This window comes from Eretmochelys imbricata, chromosome 24 (genome assembly GCF_965152235.1).
Source record: "Eretmochelys imbricata isolate rEreImb1 chromosome 24, rEreImb1.hap1, whole genome shotgun sequence".
Lineage (NCBI taxonomy): Eukaryota > Metazoa > Chordata > Testudines > Cheloniidae > Eretmochelys > Eretmochelys imbricata.
The window spans coordinates 15,174,845-15,192,996 of record NC_135595.1 but is presented as its reverse complement, the minus strand read 5'-3'; the positions used below and the strand labels follow the sequence as shown (position 1 = coordinate 15,192,996).

Sequence of the window (18,152 nt, the reverse complement as noted above, 5' to 3'; positions counted from 1 at the left end):
GGGACTTGCCCAAGGTCACACACTGTCTGTGGCAGACCCAGGACTTGAACCCTGGTCACCCAAGTTCCACACTAGCCTCCTATCAGCCAGCCCATTCAATTCCTACCCTACCACAAGGCAAATAATGGGAGAAATTTTTGTTATGGTCATTTGTCCAAGGAGAAGCAGGGCTTCAGTTGGGATTGTCCTGAGAGCACCTCTCCCCCTAGCTATGTGCTGGGACTCACCTTTGATAAGTACCTGCCCCCTCCGGACTTATGGAACTTCAGCTTCTGCTCTTTGTCAGCTTTGTGCCTGGACTCAGCACCTTTTCCCTGGGGAGAGGTCTTTTAACCTTGGTGATTTACAAAGGCATGAGGTGGCCCTGTGCTTCCTGGTGCAGATTGTCTGCATTGGGGGGGCGGCGGGGGTGTCACAGCATGGCTGGGGAGAGCAGGCTCTGGAGATGCTGCCCCGTCCCAGCGTGTACAGGCAGGCAGGGGTGTGGAATGGGTGTAGCCTTGACATCGCACCCAGCACACTGGCCAGAAGAGGTAAACTGTACAGAGAGATGACGGGTATAACTGACAGCAGATTGCTTCCCCCTTGGTCCCGGCAGTAGATCAGTTGTGCCCCCGAGAGTCACTAGCCACTGCTTGGTCAGTCCCCATCCTGGCCTAGCTGCCTTACTCTGGCCAGACTGTGAGATTCGGTCCTTGTAAAAAGTTACCGTACATGAACTTCGTCTGCTGCTTGCCTCTTACTGTGTCGTGTTGAGATCTATATTTTTATAGATCTAGCTCAGGGTCAGCAACCTATGGCACTAGTGCCAAAGGCGGCACGTGAGCTGATCTTCAGTGGCCCTCTGCTGCTGGCCTGGGGTCCTGTCTGCTGTACCCCGCTCGGCCCGCTGCCGGCCCGGAGTCCTGTCTGCTGTACCCCCGCTCGGCCCGCTGCCGGCCCGGGGTCCTCTCTGCTGTACCCCGCTCGGCCCGCTGTCGGCCCGGGGTCCTGTCTGCTGTACCCCGCTCGGCCCGCTGCCGGCCTGGGCTTCTGTCTGCTGTACCCCGCTCGGCCCGCCGCCGGCCCGGGGTTCTGTCTGCTGTACCCCCGCTCGGCCCGCTGCCGGCCCGGGGTCCTGTCTGCTGTACCCCGCTCGGCCCGCTGCCGGCCTGGGGTTCTGTCTGCTGTACCCCGCTCGGCCCGCTGCCGGCCTGGGGTTCTGTCTGCTGTACCCCTGCTCGGCCCGCTGCCGGCCTGGGGTTCTGTCTGCTGTACCCCGCTCGGCCCGCTGCCGGCCTGGGGTCCTGTCTGCTGTACCCCGCTCGGCCCGCTGCCGGCCTGGGGTCCTGTCTGCTGTACCCCGCTCGGCCCGCTGCCGGCCTGGGGTCCTGTCTGCTGTACCCGGCTCGGCCCGCTGCCGGCCTGGGGTCCCACCTGCCGGCCCCGCTCGGCCCGCTGCCGGCCTGGGGTCCTGTCTGCTGTACCCCTGCTCGGCCCGCTGCCGGCCCGGGGTTCTGTCTGCTGTACCCCGCTCGGCCCGCTGCCGGCCTGGGGTCCTGTCTGCTGTACCCCGCTCGGCCCGCCGCCGGCCCGGGGTTCTGTCTGCTGTACCCCCGCTCAGCCCGCTGCCGGCCCGGGGTCCTGTCTACTGTACCCCGCTCGGCCCGCTGCCGGCCTGGGGTTCTGTCTGCTGTACCCCGCTCGGCCCGCTGCCGGCCTGGGGTCCTGTCTGCTGTACCCCGCTCGGCCCGCTGCCGGCCTGGGGTCCTGTCTGCTGTACCCGGCTCGGCCCGCTGCCGGCCTGGGGTCCCACCTGCCGGCCCCGCTCGGCCCGCTGCCGGCCTGGGGTCCTGTCTGCTGTACCCCTGCTCGGCCCGCTGCCGGCCCGGGGTTCTGTCTGCTGTACCCCGCTCGGCCCGCTGCCGGCCTGGGGTCCTGTCTGCTGTACCCGCTCGGCCCGCTGCCGGCCTGGGCTTCTGTCTGCTGTACCCCGCTCGGCCCGCCGCCGGCCCGGGGTTCTGTCTGCTGTACCCCCGCTCGGCCCGCTGCCGGCCCGGGGTCCTGTCTGCTGTACCCCGCTCGGCCCGCTGCCGGCCTGGGGTTCTGTCTGCTGTACCCCGCTCGGCCCGCTGCCGGCCTGGGGTTCTGTCTGCTGTACCCCGCTCGGCCCGCTGCCGGCCTGGGGTCCTGTCTGCTGTACCCCGCTCGGCCCGCTGCCGGCCTCGGGTCCTGTCTGCTGTACCCCCGCTCGGCCCGCTGCCGGCCTGGGGTTCTGTCTGCTGTACCCCTGCTTGGCCCGCTGCCGGCCTGGGGTTCTGTCTGCTGTACCCGCTCGGCCCGCTGCCGGCCTGGGGTCCTGTCTGCTGTACCCCGCTCGGCCCGCTGCCGGCCTGGGGTTCTGTCTGCTGTACCCCGCTCGGCCCGCTGCCGGCCTGGGGTTCTGTCTGCTGTACCCCGCTCGGCCCGCTGCCGGCCTGGGGTTCTGTCTGCTGTACCCCCGCTCGGCCCGCTGCCGGCCTGGGGTTCTGTCTGCTGTACCCCGCTCGGCCCGCTGCCGGCCTGGGGTCCTGTCTGCTGTACCCCGCTCGGCCCGCTGCCGGCCTGGGGTCCTGTCTGCTGTACCCCGCTCGGCCCGCTGCTGGCCTGGGGTCCTGTCTGCTATACCCCCGCTCGGCCCGCTGCTGGTCTGGGATCCCGCCTGCTGGCCCCGCTCGGCCTGCTGCCGGCCTGGGGTTCTGTCTGCTGTACCCCCGCTCAGCCCGCTGCCGGCCTGGGGTCCCATCCTCTGGCACCACTCAGCCCGCTGCCGGCCTGGGGTTCTGTCTGCTGTACCCCCGCTCGGCCTGCTGCCGGTCTGGGGTCCCATCCTGCGGCACTGCTCAGCCCGCTGCCGGTCTGGGGTTCTGTCTGCTGTACCCCCACTCAGCCTGCTGCCGGCCTGGGGTCCCGTCCGCCGGCCCTGCTCAGCCCGCTGCTGGTCTGGGGTTCTGTCTGCTGTATCCCTGCTCAGCCCGCTGCTGGTCTGGGGTCCTGTTCTCCGGCACCGCTCAGCCCGCTGCCGGTCTGGGGTTCTGTCTGCTGTATCCCTGCTCAGCCCGCTGCTGGTCTGCGGTCCCGTCTGCCGGCCCCGCTCAGCCCGCTGCCGGTCTGGGGTTCTGGCCACTGGCCCTGCTCAGCCCACTGCCGGCCTGATATACCAGCCGCTGGCCCCCCTCAGCTTGCTTCTGTTCTGGGGTTCTGGCTGCTGGCCCCTTGCCAGCTGGGGTCCCAGCCGCCAGCCCCGCTCAGCCTGCTGCCTGCCTGGGAACACTGGAAAACTCAGCAAGGAAAAGCAAGGGCAAGGATCACACTAAACTGATAAGATCTGCATTTTAATTTAATTTTAAATGAAGCTTCTTAAACATTTTAAAAACCTTATTTACTTTACATACAACAATAGTTTAGTTATATAATATAGACTTAAAGAGAGAGAGCCCTTCTAAAAACATTACAGTGTATCACTGGCTCATGAAAACTTAAATTACAGTGAATAAATGAAGACTCGGCACATGACTTCTGAAAGGTTGCCAGCCCCTGAGCTAGCTCCTCAAATACCATGGCTGCCACTGTACAGCTGCTTCCATGCAGTTTTATGGCTGGAAATATTCTTTATGGTGTGGCCATGGAAAATCCCCTCTGTAATCCCTTGGGAATAGTTCTATTACCTACTCAGGAGGATACACCCCAGTCTCAGCCCACCTCCCTTCCTGTTTCAGGTTGACGGGACAAAGACGCCTTTACCGGCCCAGCTGGGACCTGTGGCCAACATCACCAGGGTGAAAAACATGGTGACTCTGAAAGCAGGTGCTAACGTGGAGATCCAGTTTAACGGCCGCCATGCCTTGTTTGTCCGTGTGGGCCCAGAGTATCGGGAGCAGCTGTGCGGGATGTGTGGGAACTTCAATGGGGATCGCAGGGATGATCTAATCCTGCCCAATGGGGAGAGAGCGTCGAACAACGCAGAGTTTGGGAATGCCTGGACCTCTGACATCAGCCCACCAAGGTGTGTTTGTTATCTATTGATCTTCCCTTCTTTGTCAGTGAATGCCTGTCTCCATGGCCACGTGCGTTCTTCTCCCTACACTCTGTTGCTCTAGTTTATCGCCTCTTTCTCTGTTCAGTATATTGTCATGGCAGCATCCCCCCTTCCATTCCCACCATAGAACACATGCTTTTTCCAATAAATTATTGATCTCTGTTTGTTTGTACTCTACTCATTGTTCTTTTCTCAGAGAGAAAATATCTTTACCTGACCAAGGTGTAAAGCATCCCTATGGAAGCTGAGAAGGTTAAATGTTACCCTGGAAAAGGTCCAGAAAAGGGCAAAGAAAAGGATTAGGGCTGTTTTCAAATGAGGGGAGATTGAAAAACAGGGATTGTTCCACTTAGAAAAGAGATGGTTAAAGGGGCATTTGAAAATCATGAATGGTGTGGCAAAAACGAATGGGGGAGTGTTATTTATCCCTTCCCATAACACAAGAACTAGGGCTCACCTGATGAAATTAAGATGTGTCAGGTTTAAAAAAAAAAAAAGGAACTCCTCTTTCACACAGCTCGCAGGGGTTGTTGTGAAGGCCAGAAGTATTACCGGACTGGAAAAAGAATTAGATAACTTCTTGGAGGATAAGTCAGTGAGTTAAAGAAGTATGGGCTGGATGAATGGACTATAAGGTGGATAGAAAGCTGGCTAGATTGTCAGGCTCAACGGGTAGTGATCAACGGCTCCATGTCTAGTTGGCAGCTGGTATCAAGCGGAGTGCCCCAGGGGTCGGTCCTGGGGCTCGTTTTATTTAATATCTTCATTAATGATCTGGAGGATGGCGTGGATTGCACCCTCAGCAAGTTCACAGATGACACTAAGCTGGGGGGAGAGGTAGATACGCTGGAGGGTAGGGATAGGATACAGAGGGCCCTAGACAAATTGGAGGATTGGGCCAAAAGAAATCTGATGAGGTTCAACAAGGACAAGTGCAGAGTCCTGCACTTAGGACAGAAGAATCCCGTGCACGCTACAGGCTGGGGACTGAAAGGGTAAGCAGCAGTTCTGCAGAAAAGGACCTAGGGGTTACAGTGGACGAGAAGTGGATATGAGTCAACAATGTGCCCTTATTGCCAAGAAGGCTAATGGCATATTGGGCTTCATTAGTAGGAGCGTTGCCAGCAGATCGAGGGAAGTGACTATTCCGCTCTGTTCAGCACTGGTGAGGCCACATCTGGAGTATTGCATCCACTTTTGGGCCCCACACTACAGAAAGGATGTGGACGAATTAGAGAGAGTCCAACAGGGGGCAATGAAAATGATTAGGGGACTGGGGCACATGACTTAGGAGGAGAGGCTGAGGGAACTGGGATTGTTTAGTCTCCAGAAGAGAAGAGTGAGGGGGGATTTGAGAGCAGCCTTCAACTACATGAAGAGGGGTTCCAAGGAGGATGGAGCTTGGCTGTTCTCCATGGTGGCAGATGACAGAACAAGGAGCAACGGTCTCAGTTGCAATGAGGGAGGTCTAGGCTGGATAGTAGGAAAAACTATTTCACTAGGAGGGTGGTGAAGCCCTGGAATGGGTTACCTAGGGAGGTGGTGGAATCCCCATCCTTATTGGTTTTTAAGGCCTGGTTTGACAAAGCCCTGGCTGGGATGATTTAGCTGAGATTGGTCCTGCTTTGAGCAGGGGGTTAGACTAGATGATCTCCTGAGATCTTTTCCAACCCTAATCTTCTATGATTCTATGATAAATCCATCCATGGCTAATAACCAAGATGGTCAGGGATGCAACCCAATGCTCTGGGTGTCCCTAAACCTCCAACTGCCAGATGCTGGTACTGGATGACAGGGGATCACTCAATAATTGCCCTGTTCCGTTCACTCCCTCTGAAGTGTCTGGCACCGGCCCCTGTCAGAAAGGATCCTTGACTAGATGGACCATTGGTCTGACCCAGTATGGCCGTTCTACAGGATGTTATTTGGTGCTCCGGATTATAACTGCGTATCTCACTTACCTTCCGCCGTGACTGTCCGCTCCCCTCTTGTGTCAGGCACAGCATTACTCTATAGAAGAATGTTACCCTTGCAAAACTTCAGAGAACAGCATTTATTCCTATTCCCATGTCTTGGCTGCTTATGATGGAGAAGCAAAGGAAAGGTCTCTTGTTTTGCAAGGTTCCCCCTCACTGCAAGAGGACTTCCAATGTCTCTTGCAAGATATCACAGGCTCTCACCAGCTCCCCCTGCAGAGGAATTGCACTTTGTGGCAGAAGCCCCAGTTTCCCTTTAACAGTCCAGTTCAGAAATGAGCCCTATCAGCTGGTTGAAAAGAGCAGGCCTGTGGATCAGGAAGAGCTTGTATTAGGGAAACTCCCATAATGACACAGTTCTTCTTTTCCTTCCTCCCCCCACGCTGAATCTGCTCCTCCACATCACAGGTGGGAGCTACAGAGAGAGGAACTGATGCAGTAAGACAAGGACCATTGTCAGGAATTGGCCTCTGTGCTTGTGCATGTCCTGACCCTTTAGCAAAATGCCTCTTGATGAACTGCCATGTAACTGTTACCGATGTGACACTTCCAGGTGTAAGAATGACACTGGCTTCACTGAGCCCTGTCCAAAATTGTACGAGGTTGAGCAAGCATGTGGGATCCTAACAAACCGCACCGGACCGTTTGCTGAGTGTCACTGGCATGAGAGCCCAGCCCCTTACTACGAGGCCTGTGTCTACGACCTCTGCCAGTACGGACCGGGCAATCAGATGCTGTGTGCAGCCATCGACTCCTACGAAGAGATGTGTATTATTCACGGTGTGAAGATAGGTAACTGGGGAGAAGCGACTGGCTGTGGTAAGCAATAATGGCCTTTGTTTCTATTCAGCATTAGTTATACTCTGCCTAACATCCTGGAACAGACAAGATCTAGAACGAGCTGCCTACTTTATCCATGCAATGCAGGGTGCAGTCTAACTGGGCCCCCAGTGCCTCTGCCTGAGGTTATGGGGCTGCTAATTTGAATGTCAGGATGGGTTCTGTCGTCACACCCCAACATTATGGGGCTGCAGGACTCCAAACTGCATAACATGGAGCGGTACAAAGAGAAGCTCCACGCAGCGCATGTGTATGCAAATGCACCAATCCCAAAATTCCGCAGCTAAGAGCAGGGGGAAAAGACCTTCCCTGTCCCAAATAAGAGTTGTTATACAGTGTGAGCTAAAGAACGGCTCTCTGAGCCCGTGGCGTGGGTTAGCAGCCATTCCTCTGGGGCTGTAGAGGGAGCTGTTATGTCTGGGTAGGGCAGAGGCCGGCATTACACATCAGGGAAGTGGGGGACTTGCTGCAAGTGACCAAGGGACATGCACTGCCCCAGCATTGGTCTCTGCATCTCAGTGATATAGAAGGGAGAGGCTCCAGGACCTAGGGGTGACAGTGGACGAGAAGCTGGATATGAGTCAGCAGTGTGCCCTTGTTGCCAAGAAGGCCAATGGCATTTTGGGATGTATAAGTAGGGGCATAGCGAGCAGATCGAGGGATGTGATCGTTCCCCTCTATTCAACATTGGTGAGGCCTCATTTAGAGTACCGTGTCCAGTTTTGGGCCCCACACTACAAGAAGGATGTGGAAAAATTGGAAAGAGTCCAGCGGAGGGCAACAAAAATGATTAGGGGTCTGGAACACATGAGTTATGAGGAGAGGCTGAGGGAACTGGGATTGTTTAGTCTGCGGAAGAGAAGAATGAGGCGGGATTTGATAGCTGCTTTCAGCTACCTGAAAGGGGGTTCCAAAGAGGATGGCTCTAGACTGTTCTCAGTGGTAGCTGATGACAGAACAAGGAGTAATGGTCTCAAGTTGCGGTGGGGGAGATTTAGGTTGGATATTAGGAAACACTATTTCACTAGGAGGGTGGTGAAACATTGGAATGCGTTACCTAGGGAGGTGGTGGAATCTCCTTCCTTAGATATTTTTAAGGTCAGGCTTGACAAAGCCCTGGCTGGGATGATTTAGTTGGGGATCGGTCCTGCTTTGAGCAGGGGGTCGGATTAGATGACCTCCTGAGGTCCCTTCCAACCCTGATATTCTATGATTCTATGAATACAAGGGTCCTCTATTGGCACAGGGCATTGGCAGCAGAGCTGGCTTGCTCCTTCCCTGCACTCTCTGGGAGACATTCACCCGGATGTGATGGACCAGCCCAAGGCCTAGACCCGTCTTGTGTCCCACCGACGCCTTCAAAATAGGATTTAAGTCAGTGGTGCCCAAACTTTTCCTTTTGCGGCTCCTGCTGCTAGTAATGGAATGTGTCTGGGCTCCCACAGCTCGGGAGCAGAGTCGTGGCCAGGCCCGGGGCTGCAGCCGGAGGGGCAGGGGCCAGGAGCTGGTGACCAAGCCACAGCCAAGAGCAAAGCCATGGCTGTGGCTGGGGCAGAGTGGGCTGGGTGGCACGCCCTCCCTGCTCCTCTGTGGGGGCTGGCCCGTGCCCCCCCCCCGGCTGCTGCTCCATACCCCCTTGGGAGGGTGCGCCCTGCAGTTTGGGGATGACTGATTTAAATGCTTGGGCTGACCCCCGCACGGGGGCCAGGTTCACCCAGAGAGGACAGGGGGCAAGGTGTTGGCTGCCTCCCCTTAAAGCATCAGCATTCTGTGTCTCCTACACCAATGACTCCAGCTTTGTAGTCGGAAGGTGGAGATGCAAACCCTGCAGCCACCTGAGCGCCCAGCTCGTGTTCCTGTGTTTCAGCGGCTTTTTACACCTAGAAGGTGATTGCCAATATAGGGTTGGAAGTTACCAAACCCTGTGCACTAGGCATTAACCCGAGCAAATGGGACAAGAGTCTTCTGGGACTTCTGCATTGTCCTCTGGTGACTCTCTTTCCTCTATCCTAGATACCACCTGCCAAGCCAGTAGTTATTATGACTTCTGTGGCCCTGCCTGCCCTGCCACTTGTGCCAACCTTAGTGCACCCCTGCTCTGCACAAAGCCCTGTGTGGCGGGATGCTTCTGCAGGGAAGGCTATGTTCTGGACGCTGGACACTGTGTGCCTGTGAGCCGGTGTGGCTGCACGTTGAAGGGTCAGTATCACCAGCTGGGAGAGGAGGTGATCCTGACAGACACCTGCCGCAGGAAATGCAGCTGCCGGCAGCCTGCCCAGCCCATGGAGTGCCAGGATCATGCCTGCGGGGCTCTGGAGATATGCCGCGTTGTTGGTGGCATCCGAGGCTGTTACCCTGTGAAGTTTGGCACCTTATGGGTGTTCGGCCACCCCCACTACACCACGTTCGATGGAGTCATGTTTGATTATCAAGGAGTCTGCAAGTACACCCTGAGCAAGTACTGTGGCCCCCCGGGGAGCCTCCCCAACTTCACCATCCAAGTGGTGAATGAGCCGAAAAGCTCCATTGCGGTGTCCTGGACGCGCCTGGTGGAGCTAGATGTCTACGGGGAGCGTATTGCTATAGCCGGGGGCCAGTACGGCCAGGTGCAGGTAAGGGCATTTCATAGCTCTGAAGAAAGTAACTGCTCAGCACAGAAATGATCAGGTGAGAAAGCAAAAGCCCTGGACAGTCTTGTAGGGGTCACTGTCCCCTTAGATGTGTTTTGGGGGGAATGCAGAATGTTGAGGTGAGTCTTACCTCCCACTGTGATTTTGAGATCCTGTCCAAGTGAAAGTGGGTTAGTGTCCCAAAGCCATTAGAAGGGCAGCAACTTTGATCAAAGCCGTACAGGGCTGTGCAGGTGAACCCTGCATCCACGCTGCACCCTGCCACATCTCCCACGCTGCCATGAACATAGTGCCTCGTTGCCACGTTAGCGACAGGCAGACCGTTCCTTGACAGCTTGAAAGGTAAAGGCCCAGTGAGGCATCAGTTCTCACTGGCCACAGATGTGCAGGGACCCAGACACAGATGTGATGTGACACATGTGTGATGTGATGTGGATAAATTGGAAAGAGTCCAGCGAAGGGCAACAAAAATGATTAGGGGTCTGGAACACATGAGTTATGAGGAGAGGCTGAGGGAACTGGGATTGTTTAGTCTGCAGAAGAGAAGAATGAGGGGGGATTTGATAGCTGCTTTCAACTACCTGAGAGGTGGTTCCAGAGAGGATGGTTCTAGACTATTCTCCGTGGTAGAAGAGGACAGGACAAGGAGTAATGGTCTCAAGTTGCAGTGGGGGAGGTTTAGGTTGGATATTAGGAAAAACTTTTTCACTCGGAGGGTGGTGAAGCACTGGAATGCGTTACCTAGGGAGGTGGTGGAATCTCCTTCCTTAGAAGTTTTTAAGGTCAGGCTTGACAAAGCCCTGGCTGGGATGATTTAATTGGGGATTGGTCCTGCTTTTGAGCAGGGGGTTGGACTAGATGACCTCCTGAGGTCCCTTCCAACCCTGATATTCTATGATTCTATGATTCTATGACACAAGTGTGTGCAGTGACTAAGGATGCCTAGAGATGTGCAGCAAAATAGTAACCCTTGCACTGCCATCAACAGGGTCTCTAAACCGACCCCTCAGGGACCTGGGGCTGCTGCCTAGAGAAAACCAGAGCTTCCCTGTCTGCTGCAGGCAGCTTTGTGCTTTTTCAAGTAATTCCCCAGCCTACAGGTAGAGAAATTCTGAAGGTATGAATGCCAAGCTCAGCACAGTCCCTGCTTGAAAGGCAAACAGTGCAGCCAAACCCAATGTCCCAATCACACTTCGATCCAGGGGCTCAGACCACAGCTCAGCTGTGAAATAGCTGAGAGCCAGAAATGCACAGTGGGGTTTGGCATGACAGTGAATGGCCCATGTCTCGCTTTCCCCCTAGGTGAATGGAGCCCTGGTCAATCTGCCCCTGGTCCTTGCATCGGGCAAACTCTACGCCTATTACAGCGGCTCGTCTGCTGTGCTCCAGACCGACTTTGGCCTCTCTGTGTCCTACGACTGGTCCCACTCTGTGTCGGTTTCTGTTTCTGAGATCTACTTTGGGTCACTGTGTGGACTCGGTGGGGATTTCAATGGGAACCAGAGTGATGATTTCCGGACCCCAAACGGTTCTGTGGTCCATGACGCCGTCACCTTTGGCAATAGCTGGAAGGATGCTGATTCCCCTTTTCATTGCACAGCCGTTGGGCTCCCAGCCCCATGTAATGAAGCAGAACAAGCCCAGTACAGATCTCAGAGCTACTGCGGGGTCATCGCAGACACTGCTGGGCCTTTTAAAGAGTGTAACCAGCTGGTTGATGCTCAGATCCATTTGGAGAACTGCGTGAGGGATGTGTGTGTGACTCGGGGCAGCCGGCAGACCCTGTGTGAAGTGCTTCGCAGTTATGCCCAGCAGTGCCAAAGTCACGGCATTGCCATTGAGCCATGGAGACAGCGGGCTGTGTGCGGTAAGTAGATGATTCCAAATACTAGAAGAATCTTTGTTAGCTGTACCCGCAAAATCTTTCTCCTTTATGTACCTACTCGAACACTGGGCTGGGCCTTAGTGGTCTGGCCACTCTCTGCTCTTATCTTTCCTCCATTTTTATTCCTGCTTAGGAAGATTCCCTGCCGTGTTTCTCCCGTATTTCTAAACACTCCTTTCTTTCATTCAGAGTTAACTTGCCCCCCGAACAGCCACTATGAGCTCTGTGGACCTTCCTGCCCGGCCTCTTGTGCCCACCCATCTGTGCCCTCCCGCTGCCGGACTGCGTGTGAAGAAGGGTGCCAGTGTGACCCTGGCTTTGTGCGGAGTGGCACTGACTGTGTGCCTCCAGAGCAGTGCGGCTGCACCCACAATGGCAGATACCACCTGGCAGGGGAAAGCTTCTGGGAAGGAGAAAATTGCCGGAGATTGTGCAGCTGTGACGGCTCCTCCCACGCTGTCCAGTGCTCCCGCTCTGCCTGTGCCCCTGGGGAATTCTGTGGCACTCGAAAGGGGGCTTATGGGTGCCATGAGCGAACCAACGGCATCTGCTGGGTGTCTGGTCTGCCCCATTACACTACGTTTGATGGGAAGCGATACAATTTCCAGGGCACCTGCAAATATGTGTTTGCTGAACTGTGTGGGACATCAAAGTCCTTATCCTTCTTCAGAGTGGAAGTGAAGAACGAAAACCTGCCCCATGTTCCTGTGGCTGTGCCCTCGGAGGTCTTTGTCCTTGTGAACAAGACTGAGATCCATCTGCAGAGAGGGCAGCAGGGGACAGTCAAGGTAATTCCATGGGGCTAGTGCTCTCTGGGAAAGCACGGTATCACCATCTGGGGAGATTTAACCAGCACCATCACTCAGAACTTCCTGAAACGGTCACAATTCATGCCATGTCTCCACTAGCAAGCTTACAGTGACACAGCTGTACCGATGCAGCTGCTGTATGCTGAGAGGAGAGCGCTCGCCCATCGAAATCATGAAACTACCCCCAACCAGCGGCAGGAGCTATGTCGGCACGAGAAGCTCTCCCACCAACATAGCACTGTCCTCACCAGAGCCTGTGTCAGTGTAACTTATGTCAGTCAAGGGGGAGTTTTTTTCACAGCCCTGAGTGAAATAAGTTTTTTGGACATAAGTGGTTGTGTAGACATACTCCATGCCTATCTCTGCCTGAGGGCGAACTGCTGGGGTAACATTTGATCTGAAAAAGCTTAGCTATTTATCCAAACAAGAAGAATGAAACCCACCCCTCCCCCCCCAAGAATTTGTCTGTTACCAACAGTTATTTCAGAGTTGATTTGAGCATGTCTAGTGTCAAAGCAGCTGGGGAGAGAAGAGTGAAATTGACCTGGGCACTAGTCGCCATTGAGGAGAATTGTCTTTGAGAGTATGGATGAAATTAGCTCTTTAGTAGTCTGAAAATGGCCCTTCACCCACATTCAGTCCCCGCGGGATGATTTTGCTCCTTTTATCAATGCCCCAAACCAAGGAAAGCGGTGCTTTACATGGGTCTTAGCTGTATAGCATTCAGAGGAGCGCACTTGCCAAGGTGGAAATGACAATGCCACCTGCTCGGGTGCACACGGAATGGATTGTGCCAGGTCTTCTTCAAACCACATCGTAAAGCAGGGCTCAGGTGGGAAATGAAAGAGGCCAGTGCTCAGTTTGATTCACATCTGGCATATGAATGACTTTCATGGACCCCGCCTGGCACACAAAGGTCAGTACGCTCTGGGAGAGGAAGGCCACATGTGGATACTGTATCTAAGAAGGTTGAATGATGAGAAGCAGTGATTAAAGGCTGCATGAACCGGCATATGCCCGAGGGAGTGTAGTTTGGCTTGCGCATACACCCCAAAGCTTTGCACTCCCTGGCATGGCAGTGCCTTACTGTGCATCCTTCCCTACCCCCGTCGTTTTTATGCAATAGAAATTAAAAAGGAAGGGGAAAGATGTCTTCATTATTCGTATGGCTGTGGGCCTAGGAGCCCTAGTCATGTTGTGCTAGGTGCTATACAAACACAAAACAAAAAGGTTTCAGAGTAACAGCCATGTTAGTCTGTATCTGCAAAAAGAAAAGGAGGACCTGTGGCACCTTAGAGATGAACAAATTTATTAGAGCATAAGCTTTTGTGAGCTACAGCTCACTTCATCGGATGCGTATGCATCTGATGAAGTGAGCTGTAGCTCATGAAAACTTATGCTCTAATAAATTTGTTAGTCTCTAAAGTGCCACAAGTCCTCCTTTTCTTTTTACAAAACAAAAAGACATCCAAGCTTAATTCTCCTACCTACACCCTCCCTGCCCACACCTCCCCCTTCAAATGCTCCAGGGTTGATTCTTACAGAAAATTGTGCTGGGTGTTATCCAGTTTAAATGGCCAATACAACAATACACAGCTACAGGGAGAAGCTGGTTAATAGCTCTGTCCTGAGCAGATTACAGTGGGATTTTCCCTAAACTCCTCACCCATCACAAACTCTGCATGCTACTGTCCTGTTGTTTTACAGTGTGTGAGGGATCCATCCCCGGATTAATCTCTTTGGTGCTGTTTTCTCCCAATCAGATCGCTGGAGTGACGGTGACCCTCCCAGTGAATGTGAAAACACTAGGAGTTGCCATTTATCAGCATGGGCTGTATACAGTACTGCAGACTCCCTTTGGGCTGAGTGTGAGCTATGACCTGGCCCACAGCCTCTTTGTCAGCCTCCCTCCTGAGTACCGAGGCCAGACCTGCGGGCTGTGCGGGAACTTCAATGGTGCCGCTGAGGATGATTTTGTGACGCGTAACGGCTCCCTAGGGAAGGACGCCTTCCACTTCGCTGCAGACTGGAAGTCGGAGGATGTCCCTGGCTGTGACGACGGCTGCTCTGATTCCTGCCCTGGGTGCGAAGAGGAGGAAAGTCTGGTGCAGTCCAAGTCCCGGTGCTGGGTGATCCAGGATCTCAATGGGCCGTTCGCCTCTTGCCACTCCCAGATTGATCCAGGCCCCTATCTGTCTGATTGCATCTTTGACCTGTGTGTGTCAGGAGGGGAGAGCAGTGTCCTGTGCCAGTCCATTCAGACATACGCAGCCGCCTGCCAGAGAGCGAATGTCACCATCTCACCTTGGAGGAGCGAGTCTTTCTGTGGTAAGCAGAGACCAAGTTTGCGTTTGCTTTTTAAATTGAAAGTATCTCATTTGCGACTTGAGATGTCGCCACATTCTGATGACGCCACCTGCCAGGAGCCGTTGGCTCCTAAGAACACAGAGCTCAAATGTTGTTCCTCAAACATCTGATCCCAGTAGTGAATGGCCAGCTGTCACCAGCTTCACATCAGTGGCCAAATCCCAGCTTAGCTTGAGCTTCCGTCAACAGGATGACCAAATTTAGGTCAGTTTTACCCACCTGCTGCCTGAGAAAAATGGCACCAGGGCTATTTGCCAGGGGAGGAGGAGAGGCAGGAGCCCCCCAGTCCAAGGATACCTGAGTTGAGGAAGAGGAGAAGGAAATAGAGGGAGCGAGAGCGCGCACTCCTTCTCCTTTCCAGCATTCTGCAAGGGAGGCTTCACATTTATCAGATGCCAATGTCAGCAGTTGTTACAAAAGGTGGAGCCCACAGACAGCACCCTGGCAGGAATCCAAGCTCCCTTTCCCAGCAGGTGGGGGACGGTTTCCTACCAGAGTGTTGCCCTGGTGCCTTGCAGTAGTGGGTGGGGGTAGGATGGGATGCTTCTTTTGTACCTACTAGCTGGTTTAGCCCCCTGGCTGGTAGGTGTCTAGCAAAGTTCTCCTGCCCTGCCCTAGTGGCTTTGCTCACTGGTTTCATCTCCCGGAAACATCCTGAACTGGGCAGGACTGCCAAGACCCTCTAGCCCCTGGTGTGAATTCTGGGCTCCCCAGCTGGGGCCTTTTCATATCTTGTTCTGGAAACTCTTAAGTGCTTCTCCCCAGGATTAACACTGGATCTTTTCTCTTCCTGCTCTTTCCTGTTTGCCAGACCCAGGATGCCCAGCACACAGTCACTACAAGCTCTGCGAGCCCGCCTGCCGGGACTCCTGTGCACGCAGCTTGGTCCAGGCTCACTGCAGCCATCTGTGTGCCGAAGGCTGTTTCTGTACCAACGGGTACCTGCGCAGCGGGGCCAGCTGCGTTCCAGAGAAGGAGTGCGGCTGCGTGCGCAACGGGCTGCATTACCCGGTGAGTTTCCTGGCAGGTGCTTTCCTGGCTCCGGTGTACTGAGGAGACCTTTTGGAAAAAGGGTTTTTTCCATCAGAAAATGCAGTTTTCACTGTTTTTTGTCAAAATCAAAATGTTTTGTGGGAACATGTCGATTTCAAAAAACTGCATTGGCTACTTCATCAGCTGGTTCATTTCATTTTGACATACAGGGACCTATTTCTCTGAATGCCTTCACCTTTATAATATTTCTTGTGATAAAGGTATTATGAGGTTCTGACATGATCTAAACAAAATGTTTTTATCGTAGTGAAACAATACAATTTGACATAACCCAAACAAAACATTTTGATGGCTCCAAATCCATTTTTCTGGAATTTTTATTTTGCAGGAAACTTCAGCTTTTAGTTCAGTTCGGAATGAAAACTAAGGTCCAAATGTTGGACTTTCACATGGAACGGAAATCCCGTTTTCCGACCAGCTCTGCTACTGAGCCCTGTGGGAGGTGTCAAATTGACAAGGAAAGCCCCAGAGAAATTTGGATAAACTCTGTGCTAGGCCAACATTACTTCACTCACCTCTGTGGCTGCTTCAGTCACATCACCAGATCTTTTAACCAGGGGATAGAGCCGACATCTGCATGGCCTAAGTGCACCCTTGTAGAGCAAATGGGATTTCATGTGGATGTGCTAATCTACCCATGTACCTGGGCCAGCCAACTCCCGTGCACCCCCCTCATGGTTTAGGATCATGCTACGGGCAGCCTGCCTCAGTTTCCCCTCTTAGACTGTTCCAATAAAACTTCCCTTCAGGTTTTTGCTTGGTTGAAAATGCCCCTCCTTGGGGACTAGGTTTATTAATGTAAAAGAACCACAAATAAAAATCAAAATCCCAAACAGAATCCATTGCTAAGTCCAGACAATGCAGGGTTTCTCCTCCTCCCTCCAGGCCTTTTACAGCTCTTCCCAGCCCCTCCACCCCCCGACCACAGCACAGACCCTGCTAGTGAACGCTGCTCCCCGGGGGATCCCAGCCCCCCACTCCTCTGACCCCAGCATGGACCCTGCTTGGTCAGGGTCTCTCCCAGGCTTCCCTGCTAGGACCAACTCCCCTGGTCTTCCTGGTAGGTGCCTTTCCTCCTTCTCTGCAGACTCTCACAGCTCCCTGAGCTTCCCCCTTGGCTGCAGCCATGGCTGCCCTTTCTAGAGAACGACCCAATTCACCCACGGTGGGCCTCGTTCTGTCGCCAGGGCTGACTAGCCCCAGCCTTTAAGGGGCGAGTCACCTGTCACCTGCAGCACCTTCTCGGACTGGGATCAAATCTCTGTCTTACAATTTGGGGTATTTCCCTTCTTTCCACCCATGCTTCCTTCTACAGTTACACTCTGCTGACTGGTTTCCGTCTGTTACCCCTGCAGGTTGGGGACCGGGTCTGGATCTCCGGTTGCCAGGAAAGGTGCAGCTGTGATGGCCATTTAAATTTTCACTGCGTCCCTGCCAGCTGTAACCCCAGCCAGCGGTGTGCTGTGAAGGACGGGAAGTTGGGCTGCCAGGGCCAGCTGACCACCTGCACGGTGACAGGGGACCCTCACTACTTCACCTTCGATGGGGCGGTGGCCCATTTCCAGGGCACGTGCGCCTACGAGATCTCGCACACCTGCAACTCCTCCCTCGACTTCTCCTTCCGGGTAGTGGCCACAAACAGGCACCGCAGGAATCGCCGGGTCTCCTTCGTCTCCCGGGTGGACGTCTGGCTCGAGAAAGGGGATCAGGACACTCACGTTGTCCTGGGGGACAGCAAGGCTGCTGAGGTGAGGGTGGAGGCATTTGAAAGGGGCTTCCATCAACTCTCTCAAGAGCAGGAGCTCCAGCCCCAGAGAGCCCTCCCTGTCCGACCCCAGCACAGCCCCTGCTAGTGAATGCTGCTCCCCAGGGGATCCCAGCCCCCCTCCCCGACCCCAGCACAGCCCCTGCTAGTGAACGCTGCTCCCCAGGGGATCCCAGCCCCCCCCCGACCCCAGCACAGCCCCTGCTAGTGAACGCTGCTCCCCAGGGGATCCCAGCCCCCCCCGACCCCAGCACAGCCCCTGCTAGTGAACGCTGCTCCCCAGGGGATCCCAGCCCCCCCCCCCCCGACCCCAGCACAGCCCCTGCTAGTGAACGCTGCTCCCCAGGGGATCCCAGCCCCCCCCGACCCCAGCACAGCCCCTGCTAGTGAACGCTGCTCCCCAGGGGATCCCAGCCCCCCCCGACCCCAGCACAGCCCCTGCTAGTGAACACTGCTCCCCAGGGGATCCCAGGCCCAAGGAGCCCCTCCCCACCTGCTCCATTAGTGAGCGTTGCTCCCCCGGCAGAGCGCGACATGGGTAAATAACTCAAAGATCTTATTTAAAGTGGGGAGGTTAACAGCACCTGGGTGGCTGTTCCGAAACCACGGGGGCTCTGACCTGTCCCCTCAGCACCTGGTGTTTGCAAACGGAATTAGTCATCGGGGTCCCCACTCGCCTGCTAGACGAGGCACCTGTATGTCATTGGGTCACTGCTCCGCCATTGCACCGGTACACTTTGGTCCCTCCTATTCCCTGCCTGTGGCATGGA

The 18,152-nt window shown here is 54.8% G+C and overlaps 1 protein-coding gene across 1 annotated transcript in view; it reads left to right on the top strand.

Moving 5' to 3' along the window:
- The window catches only part of LOC144279951 (IgGFc-binding protein-like), a 67,016-nt gene that overhangs the window by 47,446 nt on the left and 1,418 nt on the right, over positions 1-18,152 (top strand). The window contains exons 22-29 of the mRNA XM_077841656.1: positions 3,738-4,024; positions 6,587-6,825; positions 8,887-9,485; positions 10,806-11,370; positions 11,578-12,176; positions 13,961-14,525; positions 15,376-15,575; positions 16,973-17,365. Coding sequence (XP_077697782.1) covers positions 3,738-4,024; positions 6,587-6,825; positions 8,887-9,485; positions 10,806-11,370; positions 11,578-12,176; positions 13,961-14,525; positions 15,376-15,575; positions 16,973-17,365 — 3,447 coding nt within the window. The remainder of the gene's footprint in view (positions 1-3,737; positions 4,025-6,586; positions 6,826-8,886; positions 9,486-10,805; positions 11,371-11,577; positions 12,177-13,960; positions 14,526-15,375; positions 15,576-16,972; positions 17,366-18,152) is intronic.